General features: G+C 32.5%; 1 protein-coding gene across 1 annotated transcript; it reads left to right on the plus strand.

Moving 5' to 3' along the window:
- The first annotated feature begins 2,427 nt into the window (after window positions 1–2,427).
- On the plus strand, window positions 2,428–4,491 carry LOC114412475 (probable N-acetyltransferase HLS1). The gene is made up of 3 exons (XM_028376387.1): window positions 2,428–3,024; window positions 3,207–3,382; window positions 3,469–4,491. The coding sequence occupies exons 1-3, from the start codon at window positions 2,833–2,835 to the stop codon at window positions 4,334–4,336; spliced, it is 1,236 nt and encodes a 411-aa protein (XP_028232188.1). The 5' UTR covers window positions 2,428–2,832; the 3' UTR covers window positions 4,337–4,491.
- Window positions 4,492–21,474: the final 16,983 nt, after the last annotated feature.

Here is a 21,474-nt window from a genome sequence, read left to right on the forward strand (position 1 = left end):
AACTTCCATTTATTTCAATTTACTTTTACTTTGTCTAAATAAATGATCCTATTAAAATTTTTTAAGTCAGATAAAGAAAAAAATAATTTCCTTTCAACTCATGGCTCGTTCATCTTCCAAGGTTTGTTTTTTTTTAGCAATAATGAGGTTACATGCTCCTTAAAATCTGCATAAACATACTACTAATACTAATGCATGGGATGATCCAGTCTCGTACTCGTACTAGCTGTGTTTAGTACAAGCTTAGGATCAGCATAAAAAAATGGGTAAGGTTCGCTGCAGTGCAGAAATATGAAAAATTTCGTTTGGTATATATATATTAAAAATGATTAATATTAATCGATAGATTTAAAAAAAATTAAATATATATCTTAAAAATTATAATTTGACATCCTAAAATATTTCAAATTTATAATTACTATATCATTATTAATTATTACATCCATAACTATCATCATCATGATGGTCAACCGTCTTTATTATCGTGTCTATATATATATTGAAAAAAAGTAAATAAAATGAAATGAGATAATATTTATTTTGTTATTTGATTATTTTAAAAATAAATAGAAAATGTTGTTTTATTTAAATTTAAAAATATGAGATAAAATAGGATAAATTAAATAATATCATTTACTAGTTATTTGTGTTATGCCTTTTTCCAAATAATAAATTCAAAAATTTATTCTATCTTAATATAAAATTTAAAACCAATATGATAATTTTATTAATTATCCTTTTATTTTTTGTTTCGTTCATTATTAAATATTCCAAATATTAAATATAAAAACTTAAAGAAGATAAATTAACCAAAAAAATGACATTTGTATAAATACATGGACGCCAAAAAAAATAATAATACATGAATTGCTCTAAAAAGAAAAAATAAATACATTAATATCAACTCTAATTTACTAAATCTGAATATATTATTGTTATTAGTAATTCACCTAAAATTTAAGAAATATTTATCTATAAATTAATGTATGCATATAACAATTTGAGAAGAAAAAATATGTTCATTAAAAAATTCCTGAATGATGTTTCTTAGTCTTAAAAATGATGCTTCTTGTATATATATGATCATTTTGTGGAGTCTTCACCGTGGACGCGCGTTTCTAACTAATTTTGTTAGTAAAATATTTTATACTATTTGCTTAACCGAAAATTGGTGATAAACAAACATAATCAACAACAAAATTATAGCAAAACGGTAAAGCTTTTATTTTCTTCTTCCTATTAGATGGATTTAAATATGTCAAGTAAGGTAGTAATAAAAAAAAATGTAAGTAAGGTGTATAAATAATGTAGCTAGGACTTTTATTCGATTTAATTAAAATTTTCACATCAAGTTTTGTCACGGGAGAAAAACAAAATTAAAAATAAAACTTATCATTTATAAAATTATTTATCAACATCTAATGACAAAAATCATGATCTATTCCACTCAAAAACACATGAGCACTCAACGATCAGAACTGAACCAACAAAAAATAAAATAAAAATGGAAGTGGAGCGAGTCATGGAAAGCTGGTGAGATAAAGGGGGCAATTGCACCACGCCAATTTTTGTAGCACACCCGTTTCTAACAGGTGAGTAGTCAGTCTCATCGATTTGTGTTCACATTTTACAGTTTTATGACTGTCGGAAAACATGAATGATCGGTCACAATAACGCGGAGGTGTAGTAATTGCATGCAGCTATTGCTACGGTTAACCACATTTATTTGTTAATAAATACTCTTAACTGGAAGTTTGCTAATTATCATTGTTTTAAAGCCAACAATAAAACTCTCATTGGTAATGATCAATAGGAAAGTGATACTACTATTTATAAATAGTTTTATTTTATTTATTTATTTCACAGTGTACATGTGAAGCACGGTTACTGGCCAATTTGAATGAAGATAATAGTAGTAACCAGAAAAAAGTGGGAAATGGTGTGATGGATAATACGACACTATCCGTATCTCACATGAAATGTGCATGTGCATCCCATCCCACATGATAACTGTGGATGTGCATCTGGGACCGAACCCGAAGGGGGGAATTGAAGAGAGTGTAAAGGTAATGATTACGAATGGGGGAGATGATGTGAAGGGAAGTTTTTTTTGTTTTTGGTTTTTGAAATTTAAATTAAAAAAATATATAAAATGATTAAATTAAATTAAGAGGAAAACAAAAAGACTCCACAGTACTGCGCAGCCGTAGCCGCCATTTCCTCTTGCCTTTCCGCGGATTATTGCTTTTTTAAAATTCATTTATTTCCTTTTATTATTATTTAAAATTAAACCCAGGATTAAAATTAGAGGAAGTGGTGCGGGGAGAGAGTGAGTGTGATTAAAAAAACGACAAAAGAAAAAGCTGAAAAGATCGATCAGGTATTTAAAGCCCCATTAGAGAGGATATGGATTTGTGGATGAAGCAAGCAAGGCCTGAGACGAGAAGGCATCATATTCATAGGCATTACTCATCATTAGGCTCTAGCACTACTCTATCTATATCCGTTTGTTCCTTCCTTTTTTCCCTCTTTTTTTTTTTTACTATTATTTTATTTTTCCTAATTGGTGCGCTAGCGACAGTGATCACGTCATCATGAGAGTTACTCTACTTAATGTAACATCCATTGCAGACTCTGGTTTTATGGAAGGCTTCCCAAGTTTTAAGCTTAGGTTACATACTCCATCTCGAAAAAGCTGCTGCAATTTTTGCTCACTCTGATAAGCTTTATCGCCCCGGTCCCCTCTATATAAAGGAAAGCTTCACCTACGCAATTCCCTCACGCCACTCTCTCCTATTTTCATCCATAGATTTTGATATCATTATTGTTGTTATGGGAGAGTTTGAGTTTGCTCCAACGGTGCTTGTGAGTGTGAGAGAGTTCGACCCAAATAACGACAGAGAGGGAGTGGAAGCCGTTGAAAGAATATGTGAGGTTGGACCCAATGGAAAGCTTTCCCTCTTCACCGACCTCCATGGTGACCCAATTTGCAGGGTCCGCAACTCACCTACTTTCCTCATGCTGGTATAAATAATCAACGTCTTTTCTTTTCTTTTTTTTTTCTCCTTCTTTTCTATCATCACCAGTAAACAACAACAGTATTTCTCACCAACTTTTTTAACTCATACAAATAAATCAAGCAACTAGCAATCATATATTATTATTATTATATAAAAATTCTTCATCCTTAAATTTGTCCTTTTCAGATAGCCGAAATTGGGCAAGAGACAGTAGGAATGATAAGAGGTTGCATCAAAACCGTTACTTGCGGAAAAAAGCTCCATAGGCAAGGAAAAAGCAACACGGAAACCGAACCAAAACAAGTCCCTATTTACACAAAACTCGCATACATATTAGGCCTCCGTGTTTCTCCACATCACAGGTACTTCTTTCTTTTCTTTGTTTTTTTCTTTCTTCACTCCTTTACTCTTTTAAGAGTGAGTTTTAATTTTGTGTGTGCGCCTGCAGGAGAATGGGAATAGGTTTTAAGCTTGTACAGAGTATGGAGGAATGGTTCAGGGATAACGGAGCGGAATACGCGTACATGGCTACGGAGAAAGACAACGTGGCATCGGTTAAGTTGTTCACGGACAAATGCGGGTATTCAAAGTTCCGTACACCGTGCATTCTCGCGAACCCCGTTTTTGCTCACCACGTGAGAATCTCTAACAAAGTCACAATCATTGAGCTCTCACCGAATGACGCCGAATTGCTCTACCGCAGCAAGCTCGCCACGACGGAGTTCTTCCCGCGCGACGTGGACTCCGTGCTCGGCAACAGGCTTAGCCTGGGCACCTTCCTCGCCGTCCCGCGTGTTGGCTCGTACCAGCCCGACACGTGGTCCGGCTCGGCCCGGTTTTTATTGGACCCACCACCTTCTTGGGCCATTCTCAGCGTGTGGAACTGCAAGGATGTGTTCACGCTCGAGGTGAAAGGCGTGTCGCGCGTGAAGAAGACGCTTGCCAAGACCACTCGCGTCCTCGATCGCGTCTTTCCCTGGCTGCGCTTGCCGTCAGTCCCCAATTTCTTTGAGCCCTTCGGGTTTCTTTTTTTGTATGGGCTTGGTGGGGAGGGCCCGCAGGCCCAGCAGATGTTACGGGCTTTGTGCGGGTTTGCCCATAACTTAGCTAAGGATCGTGGCTGCGAGGTCGTGGCCACCGAAGTTTCAAGCCAAGAACCCTTACGGTGTGCCATCCCGCACTGGAAGATGCTCTCATGTGAAGAAGATCTGTGGTGCATTAAGAGATTAGGAGAAGATTACAGTGATGGCTCTCTTGGTGATTGGACAAAATCGCCTCCAGGATTCTCAATTTTTGTTGATCCAAGAGAGGTTTAATTTTAGTTTGTAACAATAATTAGGAAATCAGTAATTAGAAAAGAAAAGAAAAGAAAAAAAAGTCTTTTTTTTAGTTTTAGAATTTTTGTAAAGATAGAAGGAATATCCTTTTGTTTTGTAAGAATTTTGTAAATAGAAAAATGAATTTGACTTTCTAGCTAGATTACTTTTTCTGGCAGAACAAATTAACTCTTTTGTTTTCTGGTGTTGTTATTTTGCCTATAACAATGTTGGGTTTGAAAATGCGAATTATGCAGCGTTTATCTTGGTTCCGGTACAAGATGTGAGTGAATATTGAAAAAAAAAACTGAGTGAGTTTGTTGTGTTGTGGGAGAATGAGGTCATGTGTGAATCCAAATATCCCTTTGGGATTGTGCATGTCGTGAGTGAAGCTTTTCTTAAAGGAGAGAACCCAATTACTTTTGTTAGACTATGTCCTTGATAATAATATGCCAAGGGTGGGGACCTTAAACTTTTGTTTTATTGGGTTCCTAGTATCTTTCTTATTGAGGGTAGTGGGAATCAAATGGTGCCCATTAGGTGCGAGTCTAAGGCTCCTAATATAGGCAGTTAGCCTTTCTTCACGCTATCTTAACACACACATACCCATCGGGGGAAGACATTAGTTGGACATAATATAGATGCATCATGGGACAGACACTGTCTCTCTCTCGTATGTACCTATGAAAGTTCCAGGTGCTTCATTCATTAGTTACTCATTTTCTTAGAGAGAATACTATAATAATTAAGGAATTGAATGGTAATTTTCTCTAGCTTCTTTTTTTCTATCTGCGTTATTTACTCGAAAGAACATGGAGTTTTTATTTTTATTTTTATTATATGATAATCTGGAGTGGACTGGAGTTACAATGAAGTGATAAACTCAGTCAACACTCAACATGGGAAACTCACGATATAATTGTTTTAACTTCTCAAAACAGCACTAACAAGTACCAATGTGTTTAGTTTTGCTTATTATATCAAATCATAGTTTTAAAGGTTTCAAATCATGATTTAATAAGTGTAGAACAAAAAAGGATAAAAAAAACCCTCCAGAAGAACAAATTAATTACCTCTAGAAAACATTACACCTGAAGTTTCTGCTAAAAGCAACAAACAAGGAAATAAAATCTGGCGGAAAGTTAAAAACATGATTAACAACAGCAAGTCCCAACAATTGTTTTTATATATATTTTTGCTTCGCTATTTCATTTGTGCTTCTTTTTTAGTTAAATTGATGTTTAATCTATGTAAAGTTTAAATACAATCAGGTGTGACTGTATCACAAAAAGAGGGGGGGAAAAAGGTACGAGTGAGATAATGTGTTGGCTTCTTTAAGTTGACCTTTATAATGATCACTCCCTCTCAATTTGATTCCGTTTCCTTTTGTAGTTATAGTTTGGGACTTTAGCGAACGCACGTTTTGGGATAGTGACATAAAGAAAACAAACCATAGTTCAATTATACGAGGAAAGCTGGATTTTTTTTTTGGGTCTGCACTTGCCATTTTTGTTACTGGAGAGTGTACGTGTATATTTTTGAAAGAGTTTTATTATTTATACATAAAACAAATTAAGGTTGTATGCTAATTATTTTTTATTTCATTTGTTTTTTTTAATTCTTTTTGTATATAGTCATATATCTCAAAATCAAACATGACAATTTTTTGTCGTCTCACTTTAATGTTATGATTTTCCACATATATTTCGAAACTTGTTATCTATTCAAATGTTATATACGTGAAATAGGTGATAATTATTGTAAATGATTTTTAAATAATATATTAGCATAATTTTTATAATTTTTTTTGAAACACAGACAAAGATACAATGTTTTGTTTGCATTTCTTTTCGGCAAATAAATTAAAGGGTGTCATAATTATTGCATAGATAATTAGATATAATAATATGATTAATTGATGCTTCCTCTCTAATCAGGTTAAGAAAACATTTAATTTAGTTGTTTATCCTAAATTTATATATATTATTTTCTAAAATACCCTTTTCATTAATACTCATCTCTCTCTTCTAATTCTTTATCAGTATAATTAATTGAAAATATTTTAGTCTAAAAATAATTAATACAAGTAATATTATGGATTGAATTTTATATGTAAAAAAGAATAAATACCACTTTGAGTTTTATAAATAAGAATAAACGAAGTAATTAATATAAAATATAAAATTTATAATATAAACCATCAAAGTATAACATAATTGATAGTTAACTGAGTCATTATTACCATTTGGGAGAAGAAACTTTATGGTTGAATTAACCAAATTTAACTAACTAACAAAAAAATTAATTGTTAAGTGACAATATAAATATGTTAATCATTTTTCAATACCACTTGCAAGATAAAGCATGTACTATTACACATGTGATATTTAATAATAATTTTTTGTCTAACACTTGATAAAAAAAATATTACTAAATTTATTCATATTTATCAATATTTAAATATTACCAAAAATTTTAACAATATTTTTATTAAATATTAGATAAAAAAATATTATTAAAAGTCACATGTGTACTGTACTAGTGATGACAATCAACTATGTAAAGGGTGAATGGTCCAATGACTTGGTGAATAAGTCCTCAAGTTGATTGCTTGAGGAGAGTGGCAACAAGCGAAAAAGTTGGACTAAGGTTTTTCTCAAGTAATGTGACAATAAACGTTGATATGTTTGGCTTGTTCATGAATACTAGGATTAGAGACAATAAACCTCCCAAATTGACAAGCATAGTAAATACATGAATATAATGGAGCAATAAATTTACAATTCCAACTGGAATAGGTAACAAAGCAATTTATCGTCCACAACTACTAAATTATCACCCCAAGTCAAATTAGTACTTGTTGTTCCACTGGGGGCTGTTATGCTGGATTCTAAAGTGTGAGTACTTTGTATTCATTGAGTAATGAAGGAATGTAACTGTATAGTAGTATTTGAAATCATATTTTGATGATGCCCTAAAGTGCTCATGCTATCATTAAGAATATACAAATCAAAATTGTGAAAGGATAAAAATATACAAAATTTGTTACACCATGTGTATTGCCAAAAGAATTTAGATAGGTTAGTATGGGGCAATATATTACGGGTCACATTGAGAACATGTCTATGTTTCTTTTCCATAATAGGATTTTGTTGTAGAGTTTCAAAAATGAGTGATGCTAAGAAAAGTTCAATTTTTTAGCAAGATAATAAACTCTTGTATTTTTATTGAAATGGACATAAGGAATAAAGATTTAGTGTGACAAACATGTTTTGGGACCCTAATACCTAAAATTCACATATTTGAATATGACTTAAATTAACTGAATTGTTGTGTTTAGATAGTTGATGACTCACCAACAAAAGAGCTAACTTGGCTTACACTATGTTGGAAGTGTTTTTGGATTATTGTAATAAGTGCAAAATTTGTTGTGGTACTCATGATTGAATTGTTGAATTGTGTTTTATATTTTGTTTTTCTGTAAGCATCAATACACCTCTATTATGTGTCTGTCAGTTTGAATCACCATAAATAGTTGCATAATTAACTAGGTGATTCTTTATTGATTTATAGCTTAGAGGGAAACCGTGCTTGAATAACATTTGTGCTTTATGTGATTGTTTGAATGACAGTAAGTGTGCATTATTTTTCAGTATAATTAATTTTAACTTTCTGATTTGGCTATATCTATCTCTTTGTCTCCCTTTATTATTATAGTCATTACCTCTACCTTATAACTTCGATTATTTTGTCTCTCGTATTGAATAAGGCTTTAAATTCTCCAACAATACCTTTATTGGGGTTGCCTTTATTGATGGAAGCCAAGGGATCCATAAATAATATGAGTCTTGATATTACTAAAAATGTATCCTAAACCTTTAAAAAAAAACACATATTACATACTCTAAATGTTTATGTTATTGATAGTCTTTATCAAGTCACAAAACGCTTAATTGCATAGAAGCATTAAGGTGTGAGTCTTACAAAATCTAGTTCTTCTCATATTTGTCTTCAAATCAGTAAAAAGAAATTATAAACACTTTTTTTATCCTTGCTTAATAGAGTTCACTTCCGACAACAAATAAAAAATTCTAAAGTAGTGGGCTTTTATAATTAATTCGTTCCTTTATATTGTCCCAACGAACTTTTGAGTTGCCTATGTATATAGTACTTTGAGCAATTTGAACGTGGTGCCGGGTTTCTAATTCTAAATTAATGATTATTTCAATTATACTTGGTTGGAATTAAATGTATGTTGAATTTATTAGTCATCAAAGTGGCCAAATTTGTAAGGTTATTTAATTTCAAAATTAATGATTATTTTGATTACTCATAGAATAATGGATGCTAAATTATATGGTTATTGATTTATGGGTAATTGAAATTCATTGTTATAAGACATTTATGGATCGCCCAAAGGTTGATTAATTGTTCTTATAATTAATGAATATAATTGTAAGCGATTTGTGTGTATTATTAGTTTTATTTATATGCCTGATGATCTATGAATAACCATAACATTGCATCTCTCCCATGCTTTGAAGGTAACATTATTTTGAGATGGAACAAATTAAGGTCAAATCATTCGCAAACTCCAACTTGTTCTTGGATAATAGAGTTTACTTAATGGCTCAAATCCAAGAATGGTTGTTGGAACTATTCATTATGGTTCTCTCTTGGATGCAAATAATGTGAACTAGAGGGGATTTGTGACTGATTAACAGATAGTTCTTTGTGATTGTATCGAACTAATAGATTCTAAATCCTCCATATTCAAGATTGAAGAATAAGACAAATTAGAACTAGAAGAAACAATAATCAAAGCAATGAGGAAAAAAAGGTAACAATTGTTGAAATGAGGAAGAATATCAAATAATTGATGGGCAAAAGTATAGCAAAACAAGATCTCGCTCTAATACTATATTGTGATTTAGAAACAACATTACGATTTGAAAGAAAGAAATTTATGGTTGAATTAACTAAATAGTAAAGAAACAAATTGTTAACTAACAAAGAAAAATGTTATTCATTTTCCAATATCTTTGATCTAAACATAAAATTTAGTATTCAATAATTAACTAAACAATTTAATATTTCGGTTTGAATTTGTCTTTTGATCAATTCAGTGAATAAACAATGTAGACTTGTCAACATTAAAATAATATAAACTATTAAAATTGTAAAACATGCTATGGCAGAATCTTTACCTATGTAAATAATTTTTTTATATGTTTTGGATTTTTCCCCTTCCATATCTGATTGGGTTAGAACATTAGCCGGAATTGTACCTTGAAAGTGCTTTGGGAGACGAGACAGAAAGATAAACACTTAAAAGAAAAATAGTTTTTTGTTTAGCATTCATTTTAATAATTATCAACTAACATGCATCATGAGATAAGGGAAGACGGTGGACTAGTTGGAGCATCAAATAAATGTGAGTTCATGAGGCACTATTAATTCTTTCTTTCACATTTTATCGTCAGTCGGGGCTTCATTTCTTTTCCCATGTTTTTAACAAATCATAAATTTTAATAAAAATTGTAGTAGAGTTTTATACTGAAAATTACAATAAAAATATAGATATTATTTTTTTTTGTTTTTTTAATTCTTTAATGGATATCTTAAAAGACATTTGTTAACATTATAATTATAAAATATGTGTAAATTTAAATAATTAAATTTATTAAAAAGTATAAAAAATAAAAGAAATCATTTTTTTGTATAAATCATTAAAATTAATTTACACACCTTAATTTTTTTTTAAATCTTCATTTAACTTCTTTATGTATAAGTACTTATAAACCTCAACACTTTTACCTCAGAATGGTTTTTATAGGATGATTGTCTTTGGTCCAATAATAATAGAGTTTCATAATTTAAAAACTCCCATAAACTAAAACCTACTCCAAAGTGGTCGTATAATAAATATATGTGTGGGAATGATATTGTTGGCATTATTGTAGTTATACTTGTATCTGTATCAAATTACTTTATATATAAATGTGTAAAATTACCTGTTTCTTTGGATCTCCACTTTTTCTCACAAATTTGTTTTCCTCTCACGTTAGGAGTGTCTTTGAATTTTGAAAAATATATATAATCTTCAAAATTCAAATATTATTTTTCTCTTCTCTAAAGATTTTACTACCTTGTTTAGTTATCTTTTTCAAACTATTTTTTTCTTATCAAATTTCAAGTGGCGGATAGCAATTTTAAATTTCTCTCAATTGTCTATAAAAGTTGGGTATTGATAATGTTAATTTTAGAGAATAGATTAAATTTTTACTTATATATATATAGGGTTTGGATTAAATGACACCAAGGTATCAAACTAAAGTTTGACACCAAATCTCATCCATTCAATCTAATTTAATTTAATTGCTCTTATATCAATTAATTAAAAACTCACTTGCCAACTCTCTTCCCCTAATTACTCATTCTCTGGTTCAATCGAGGTATCTAATATGGATTTGTCGCATAATCATCATTAATATTTCTTTACAACAATCATAATTAATATTTGTTGTAGTACCATTTTTTATGGTAGTGTTCCTTTCTCAACCCTTGTAATTAAATGCGTGGAAGACAATTTAATAAAAAAAAGAAAGAAACTTATGCTTTTGGTGAAACATTTGTGTATCATTGTGGTGAAACATTATTCGTAAGCAAAGTGTAAAATGGGTTATGATACAGGCTGCGGAAGTCAATGTAATTGGTTAAGGTCAATCAAGGTGAAGGTAGCTTCAAAGGTTTTTGAAGCATTATCACTGGGACGTGCAGTTTATAAGCATTATTGTTTAGGTTATCGGTGAAGCTAGTTTCGGAGGTTTCGGAAGCCAAAGTAATTATGTATCATTTGCATTGTTTTATATCCCGAAAAAAAAATTACAAAAAGGAAAATTAAGAAATTTAATTGGGGAAATAGGTTGTAGGTGAATGGTAAGTGGAATGAGATCATTAAGGGAACATATAAATGGTATATGAGAACTTCATCGAAACCACCAGGATCAAACTTCAAAGCCTAAACCCCATGGGAATAGAAATTGAAGAAGAAAAAATATAGAGAACGAAGGGATGCAATGACAGTGTGATGATTGAAAGGGAGTTGAGTGAAACCTATAAGCAATATGTGAGAAGGAATCATTAGGATAAAGGAGTTAGCACGCACGTGAGTTTTTTAATAAATTAATAAGAGTCATTAGCTTAAATCAGACTGAATGGGTGAGATTTGATGTCAAACTATAATTTGAAACCTTAGTGTCAAATAATAATAATAAAACATCTTCCACTGACACTCGAAGAAGACAGTGAAGAAAATTGCCATTAATCGATAGGGTAATATAATGGATTAAGGACAACATATGCCACTTATTTTTGCGCAAGTCATCCATTGTGCAAGTCTGATTTTTTTTTTTTATATTTTTTTTAATTTCACTACACTCTTACTCTATTAAATAATTAACATTTTTCTAATTCCACTCTCTTCTTCTCCCTCCCTATTTCCAACCTATCAAATATGCTGTAATTTACAAAAATTCTCAACCTTTTGAACTTTAAGTGATGCATTGAACTTTAATAGTCTTTTAAGTCAAAAGAATTCGGGTAGTTGTTACATTCAACCTATTTGATACAGATACTGAACAAATATGATCAGTACCCTACTCTTTTCTTAGTATTGATACATGTGTTACATTTGTTGCTTTAGTTTATATGATAAATAAATTACAAGAAATAAAGTAAAATATTTGCTATATAAAGATGGAAACATGCATTAAAATTTACACGTATTTTAAATTTTAATTTTCACACTTCTTCCAAATTCAACCTATATATAAATACATTGTGTCTTTCACCGATCGAATAACCAGCCACCAAAAAATACTCTCACTGCAGAAATATCTCGAATCTCATAGCATTGAAACTTTACAATATTTTAAATTTTCTAGTGTTGGGTTTAAACTTCCTGGAAATTTTAGCAGCTTTCATTCCATTGGACATATTGCTACTTTCCGGTTTCAAGGAAATTGCAGAAGTGACTCTCATTTCTCCACGTCTTGCTAAGGGAAATGTGAGTATATGATGGGTTAGCTGACTTATATTTGCATTAGTACCAGTGCTTTCTCATTTGGTGGATACGACAAGCTAAAGTTTTCTTATTCTTTATCCAATAATTAAATCATCAACATTAATGTATAATTGGGATCGTGGGTGGAAATGTTAGGCAAGGTTCGAACTTGTTTAGTTTGGGTTAGTTTCAATGTGGAAATTCTTTCTCTTAGTCTCCATTTCTAATTAAGTTTGATAAGATAGGCCACATAGTGCGCTGAGACAAGAGACAAGGAAAGCTCTACGAAGAAGGAAAGTGATTGCCAATAAGTTCGTCCATTAAGTTTGAAATATTTTCAATTATAAAAAGGTCACTTTATTTTATTTTATTTCTTATTTTTAAAGGCTTGTAGTATTTTTTTATCAATGAGAAATCAAAAGTTTTTTTTTTCTTAATCTTCTGGTTTATCACGGAAAAGAAATCCTGACTAATCCGAAATTTGACTGAGGTAAATAAAGCTGATCAAATATTATTTTCGTTAAAGATTAAACTCAGATATTACCCAAATGATTTAATCTTAACTGTAACACATTAACTACCTGTATCCAATCAATTGATTAAATCAAAATGTTTGTAGTATGTCATTAGTTCATTCAGAAAAAAAAAGTATAGCATTAGTAAAACTAATTTTTCTAAATAAATAGGTTCTATTTATCATAGGATAAAGTAAATAGAAAATGCAAATATTGATCAAATTTATTTCTAGCTTGTATACATGAAAAAAGATTTTATGAGGAGTATGATTTTACATTGCAGTCGCAACGACAAATGTACCTATAGCATCAAGGTTTTTCAACTTACCGTAGCCACAATTGTCTATAATTTTCTGTAATATTAAGGATCGCAATGAAATTGGAACTACAACCGCAATTTAGAACCATAATTTTTTATGATATTTTATTTTTCAAAAAAAGAAGATTTGTTCTAACATGGCCCGGGGGAGTCTTAAATTAATGATTAAGGAATAATCTTAGATTATTTTATCAAGGATCCATGATTCGCATTAAAAGAAAAAGAGAGAGATAAGATTGAATGGTGATTAGTGAGTGTTTTTCTTCATTTTACCCCATGTAAAGTTAAATTGACTGGTTTGTTTTAAGGACAAGGACAAATGGCAAGTTAAAGTCAAATTTGGCTGGCATTAATTTTTTTCTTCTTTAGTTCCTTTTCACGTATACAGTTAATAAGTGGGATCATATATCAGTTAGCACGCTTTTGGAGGACAAACATCTCTTTTCTCTAGCTACATTAAGGTATGATTAGACTAATGTGACCATAGCTGCTGGGAAGTTAGTGTGACAATCACCTTCTAATGAAAATTATCCTTAAGAATGCAAATCATTTTTGTTTGACATAAGAATCAAAGGTGAAGTAGTGAGGAAAAAGCTTACCACATTGACTACATTGTTTATTTGTCCCAATCATGCATCTTGTACATTACTATTAAACTTCTCGGAGATTACTTAGATGTTTCAATCTACCATTAACAATAGGTCAAGGTCAATTGAATTCACACTTTCTAATTTGAAAGCACAATGAGAATTTAGAAGAGTGGCACGTCTTGAGGTTAATTAGAGCCCAGCAAAAGTTGTTTCATTATCATTATTTTAAGAAAAGGAATATAAAATGTTAACTGAATTAAAGAAAGCTAGAGTATGAAATGATTTGGGCTTGGCTAACTAAAGAAAAATAAAAGCCTAACCTATTCGGTTTCAAATGATCTGCATGTGGTGTGTTTAGTGTTTACGCGAGTCTCTTAATAGGTCAAGCCTTATCTATTGCAGAAAGTGTCAAATTTTGTTGTAGAGCATTGTAAGCCCATGTTCATTCCAGAGGTATTTTTCTTTCTTTTTTGGGTCTGGTCTTATCAGGTTTCTTATACAATTGACTTGCAGTACTTTAGTCTAGTAAGTTATGACTTTGTAGTCTTTTTTCTTTTAGACTTTTACTGTTTGAAGTTCTTGAACCACGTGGAATTCTTTCTCTTGAGGTACCTTTCACTATTGTTATGCACAAGTTTTTGTTCTTACTCCTTTTAGGCACGGGTGTACAGCAGTCTGGACAAATCCAATGAATTCACCTATCTGACTTAACCAATTAATTTGGCTTAGTTTTTTTTTCTCTTATTTGGAATTGGATCAAACTCAAACCAAATTCAACATACTTTAGTTTCATTAATTGATTAACGAGGTTTAACTTTTAAATATGTGCACTTATTATCCTACCCGATAACATATTTCTTTTTTAAAATATTTTTGCTTAATCCACAGTCATATGCTTTAAGCACAACCATTACTTATCACGTGACAATGTTAAAAGGCTTAACTTATGTCCTTACCAAAATTTAGAACTAACACACGTCAGGATGGACGTAATTAAGATGGGCTCCTAGATTTCGCATGTCAAGCTTAGATTGACTTTTAGTAGGAGGACAAGAGGAAAGATCTTCAAAACAAAAGATTTTGACGCTCAAGTAAGTACGAGAGTTAGGAAAGTAAGAGAGAATAAACAAGTATGTGAGCAGGTGTGTGTGTGTTTGATAGCGTGTCGAGAGAGTACGAGGGAACCTGGTACTTAGGTGTGTGTGTGTTTGATAGCGTGTCGAGAGAGTACGAGGGAACCTAGTACTTATAGTGTGGAGAGAGAGTTACGATAATGTAACAATCTTTGTAGATAAGTACCGGCTTATAGATAATAGTCAATGACTTATAGATAATGTATAACTTAGAGATAAAACTAGTAGATAATTGTTACTTATAGATAATGTGTAGCCTTGTAGATAATTGAATACCTACTAAGAGAAAAAGATGACATTATATTCAATTCAAATAATAAAAGGTTAGAGATAACTTGCTAGTTGGGGATGTGGAAGCAATGACTTCCAAGATTATTTTGATGATGCCAAAAAATTAAGAGTTAAGCAAATTCCAAAGATTCAAGAATCAAGTTTCAAGAACAATCAAGATCAAGATTCAAGACTCAAGAGAAGACTCAATTAAGATAAGTACTAAAAAAGTTTTTCAAAACATTGAGTAGCACAAGAATTTTTCACAAAATCTTTTACCAAAGAGTTTTACTCTCTGGTAATCGATTACTAGAAGGTAGTAATCGATTACCAGTAGCCATCATTGTTTTTCAAAACTGATTTACAAAGCTGTAATCGATTACCATGAACATGTAATCGATTACCAATGTTTTAAAACGTTAGATTTCAAATTTCAAGAGTCACAACTTGTGATAAAACATTTTCAAATCATTTTAAAATTGTGTAATCGATTACACAATACTTGTAATCGATTACCAAAGTTTCTAAACGTTTTGATTTTCAAAATTTAAACATGAAGAGTCACATTTGTTGATGTGTAATTGATTAGACCTTGATGGTAATCGATTACCAGTGACTGATTTCGAAAAATAAATTTCCAAAAGTCACAATTCTTAAAGTGACTTGTTTCTGAAGATTTTTTCAATAGTCATAACTTTTTAAGGTGACTAGTTTTAAAGAAATTGCCAAGAGTCACAAAATTTAACTTGAATCATCAAATGATTATAAATATCTGACCATGACATGAATTTTATAACAAGTTTTTTACAAAAATTTCTGATTTATTTCTCAACTTCTTTCTAAGAGTTTTTGTTCAATACTTTCTCTTCCAAGAAAAGTTCATTGTTCAAAAACTTGTGCTATTCTTTTTTTTCATTCACTTCTCCCTTTGCCAAAAGAATAGAAGGACTAACTGCCTGAATTCTTTTGTGTCTCCTTTCTCTTTTTCCAAGAGAATTCAAAGGACTAATTGCTTGAGAATTCTTTTGATTCTTCCCTTCCCCTTAAACAGAAGATTTCAAAGGACTAACCGTCTGAGATATCTTTTGTTTCCCCTTACAAAGATTCAAAGGACTAACCGCCTGAGAATCCTTTGTCTTAACACATTGGAGGGTACATGCTTTGTGGTACAAGTAGATGGTACATCTACTTGGGTTGTTATACTGAGAACAAGAGAGGGTATATCTCTTGTGGATCAGTTCAAGTGGAGGGGACATCCACTTGGTTGTTCAAAGAGAACAAGGGAGGGTACATCCCTTGTGGATCTTTGGCTTGTAAAAGATTTTACAAGGTTGAAAGAAATCTCAAGAATCGTTGGTTGCTTGGGGACTGGATGTAGGCACGGATTGTGGCCGAACCAGTATAAATCTTGTGTTTGTCTTCTTCTTTCCTACACTCTTTAATTTCCGCTGTGTACTTTTAATTGCCGCTTTTACTTTTGGTTAAGTTATTGTTTCTGTTCTTTACTTTCTTAACTTAGTAGAGAAAGCCTAGTAGAATCTAGTAACATTAAGAAGGATAATTTTTTAACTAGTCAAGACACATTAATAATTAATTCAACCCTTCCCCTTCTTAATTATTCTGAGGTCACTTGATCCAACAGGGGAGCCCAACTGCTAAGGGCTGGGCGTCTGTGCTCCTGTGCCAGGACTGACATGGAGGGTTTGAAGTGTCACGTAGCATGACACATGTATTTTGTTGACCCTGAACGATACAACTTCTAATTATTAAGTATTTGGTCAGTTTGATTAGTATAAAATTGAAGATATTATTAACCTTAATTTGTTAAATAAATGCATGTATATATAGTTCTAAATTTACTTTTCTTGACATGATAAACTTGACCCAAATCAATTTGTTCTTGATTTAGTTAGTCTAATTCAAACTTGAAGAAAACAACATAAAGATTTGATCAAATCAAAATAAAAAACTTGAAATCGATTTAGGTAAAGAGTTTACCAAAATCTAACCTATGTACACCCATTCTTTTAGGAGCTTCAAGTCTTATTATGTTTTCTTTCACTATGTTGCTGGTCATTCGATAAGTTTCTTATATCTTTCTTATGTTATAATAATAATAATAAAAGAGTTACTCTTAAAGTAACTTGATGTCTCCTTCTTCTTGTTATAATAATAATAATAATAATAATAATAATAATAATAATAATAATAATAATAATAATAATAATATTGTGATTATAAAATATTTTTATAGACATCTAATGAAAATTCAATTTGCCACTACATCATATCACATGATAAAATAATCAAATCTTATTAGATATCTACAAACATATTTTACATTAGTAGTGTATACATATAGCCTAAATTTTCTTACTGCATAGATTTTTTTTTATGAATGGGCTAGGCCGGGCAAAATAGCACCCATACCCATAATCAATTAAGGCATTTACTTTCTGCACTTCAACAACTACTTCCTGCACATCCTATTTTTTTTTACCAATGTGGACCTAATTAACAATAATGGGTGTCAACACTCCCTTCCCTCAAACATCTCAACCCTAAATCCCTAACTCCTTCCTTGAACTTCAGAAGCCCTTGCACCCGCACGAGACCTCTTTCCAGCGATGCCATTGCTTCCTTCTCACACGCTTCACCGTTGCTTCCTTTTCCTATGTGACGCAACAACCATTGCTTCCCTTGGTCACCAGCGAAGGTAATGTGGTTGTGGTCTAATGTAGTGTGGGTGTTGGGTTCTATTGTGGGTGTTGTTTGTTGGATTTTGGGTGTTCAAGAACACATTTTGGAATTTTCAGGTCTATTATGTAATACTCATTCCGTAATACACTTGTAAATGCAAAAATGTTCTATGGAACAACTATTTCATAATTCAGAACTTCTGATTGTTTGACTTTTGGAATAGGTATTCCGTAACACATTCCAAATTTACAAGTGCTATTACAAAATAGGTATTCCATAATAGACTTGTAAATCTTGAAATGTGTTCCAAAATACCCATTTCATAATACATAAATTTTTGTTTTCTTGACTTCTAGAATAGATAATCTGGAATACATTCTAGATTTACAAGTATTATGAAATGGGTATTCCATAAAACACTTGTAAATCCCGAAATGTGTTTTGGATTACTCATTCTAGAAAAATGTTTTAGATTTTGTCTTTCGGAACAGGTGTTCTAGATTTTATTCTTGAATTGCACATGTATTATGGAATATCCATTCCTGAACAACATTTTGGGCTTCCCTTAGCGTCTTCATTGGCCCACCTTCACCAGAATTACGCAGAGATGAATGAAACACCTTAAGTGTCCTCGTTTGTAGAGCTGACTTCTACTTTCACCTTCTAATGTGTGGAGAGGATAAAGAGCATGTAGGTGAGGAGGAAAAGAGAATAGGGTCGAGACATTTGGGGAAAAGAATGTTAAAACTCATTAAGGGTAATTTAGTCAACACAATGAAAATGAGAAGTGCAGAGAGCAAGTGGTGAAGTACAGAAAGTAAATGGCATCATTTAAACTCCACTAGGAAAATCATTACAGCGCAAGTCAACCTCGAAGAGGTTCAGAGCAAAGTCAAGAACTTTACAAAATATTTGACACTCGCTAGAAAGAGATAAACCATAGTTCACAAATGCATCTGCCGATGTATTTTTGCTTCCCTAAGAATATGTTTCAAGTTGCATTGATGGAGATTCAAACCAATCCGCCTAACCTCATTCACCAAATCAACACAAAGATGAGTATTTGGGCACTCTTTTGACTGCATAGATAAACTAGATTAAATCCATAAATGAAATGATTAATAACTAATAATAATAATAATAGTAATAATAGTGGATAAACTATGCCTTACTATATTTAAGGAAGCCCTTCCTACAAATAAGGGTGGGAAAAAATCCATTTTGCTCAATCCAATCCATAACCACACCTTTCCAACCCATTTTAAGTCAAACTCAGTGGAATAGATGTTTTGCCCAATTTGTTTTTTTATATTATATTTCGATTTGGAGTCCGTTTTCAGATAGAGTCTCAAATATGGAAATCCAAAAATCAGTTCTCTCGTACATGCACATCTGTACAAATCCAAAAATTGCTTCTCCTATACAGGCACAAATAAATATTTATCTCATGTAACTAAAGACAAAATAAATAAATACTTTTAAATATATAAATTATATTATAATTAAAATTTATCATAAATGAATATGAACATACAAATTATATTTTAGATTTAAGGTAAATAATTTATCTTATATATAATGTTTTTTTATAGATCACAATTATCTTTTACAGGAAACAATCATGTTTAAACTGATTAGAATTATTACTGGATGTCTCTAGGCCTATCCTTGGTTCTTTTACGAATTTGCATGTCATGTTTGCTCTTTATCCCTCATTTATGCATGCTTCAACATATGCACGTCAAGTGTTTGATGAAATGCCACAAGGATTAGACCATGTTCTCTTAGAAGTTTTGAAATGTTGAACATATTTAGTCACTTAGTTAGGTATGATATCAACTCAAATTGATAATTTACATAGGGCTGTGGATTGAATTGAGAAAATCATTTAAGTTGTTGATGGGCAAGTAACTTGTTAAGTTTAAATCAACACCATTTTCTTGTTAAATTTGGAGCAAAAAGGCGAATTAAATTCGTGCTTAATGTTGTTTTGGACTCATGTTTTAAGGCTATTCTAGAGTGGTTTTGTGCATAAATTAGCTTCTTGATTGCTAAAAAATACATGTACACACACACACACACACACACACACATATATATATATATATGTGTGTGTGTGTGTGGAAAAAATATCAATGACTAGCTATTCTTTGAAAAATAAAATTTTGCTAAGATACTAGTGTCTTTTGCCTTTGTTTTCTTTTTGTCGCAGATGGCTCCGAAGAAATTTTTCGCTAAGAGAGCTAGGAAAGCCACTACAGGGGAAGGAAATCAAGTTTGATGGGCACCGCTTTTGAAACAAGGAGCATCAGCGCTGCTTTGAGGTGATTAAGGATTGGTCCTTCCCCAAAGAAAGACGGGCCCAACTTGTGAAAGGGGAGTATGCGAAATTCCAAGCTGAACTTGCCAGGAGGTGTTGGACACAATAGACAGAGCCTATGACAAAATATGATCCGGAAGTAGTCATGGAGTTTTACACAAATGCCTGGCCCACTGAAGAAGGAGTCGTGGACAAAGGCTCTTGGGTGCGGGGCCAATGGATCCTATATGACACAGATACCATCAACCAATTCTTGGGGCATCCATTGGTGTTAGAAGAGGGACAACGATGTGAATACGCTGAAAAAAGAAGCCAATTCTCAGGTTTTGATGAAGAGGCCATAGGTAAGCTACTTTGCTCCCTAGGACATGATTTTGCATGGAGCGTAGCAGGGAGGCGGGTGCAGATCATGCACACTAGCATGACCACTTTGACTCAAATCTGGATGACACTCCTACTTAATAACATCCTTCCCAATGACCATATCTCTGATCTCCCGCTACCTAAATGTCAGCTGGTCTACAACATCATGATCTAGATCAGTGTTCATGTGGCGCAGCTTATCTCGGATGCCATCCACCAGTTTGTAGGTATTACACCTTAGAGACACCCAGTGAACTCAAAGAAGTCCAACAGGGCACTGGGATTTTCGGCATTGATCACAGGTCTCTACCAATTCTACGGGATACCGGTCGCACCAACAAAGCTCGTTTGGCCTTCCATTAACAGGTCCTTCATTGAGAAATATTGCATGCCAAGGCAGGCACAACAGTTGGGGCAAGACCAGTAGCAGCAGCCGGCCACATAAGCACCACCACCGCCTCCACATCAGCCACCATCTCTAGAGTCCATCTCAGCTCACATACAGAGGATGGAGCTCCAGATGCATGCATACATGTAGCATTTGGCTGACCAGCAGGCAACCAACCATAGGGGCCATATGCAGTTGAATGACTGTTTCTATCAGTATACACTGCACCAGCATCGCTAGGACCGTAACCCTTATCAGTGGCCTACTCCTGAATAGTTTAGAGCCATTGTCGCATGGCCCGAGGATAGGCCCAATTTTCAAGAGGAGGCACGACCTACAGGTGCTCAAGGAGCTGCCTAAGGGGACGTAGGCAGAGCTGAGGAGGATGAAGACATGGCAGATTTTCATCATTTCTTCATTGGAGGAGACTGAACTCCCTGACCGTGATCTTCTAAATTTGTGAACTTGTCTTTAT

This window comes from Glycine soja, chromosome 5 (assembly GCF_004193775.1).
Source record: "Glycine soja cultivar W05 chromosome 5, ASM419377v2, whole genome shotgun sequence".
In the NCBI taxonomy this organism is placed as follows: Eukaryota; Viridiplantae; Streptophyta; class Magnoliopsida; order Fabales; family Fabaceae; genus Glycine; species Glycine soja.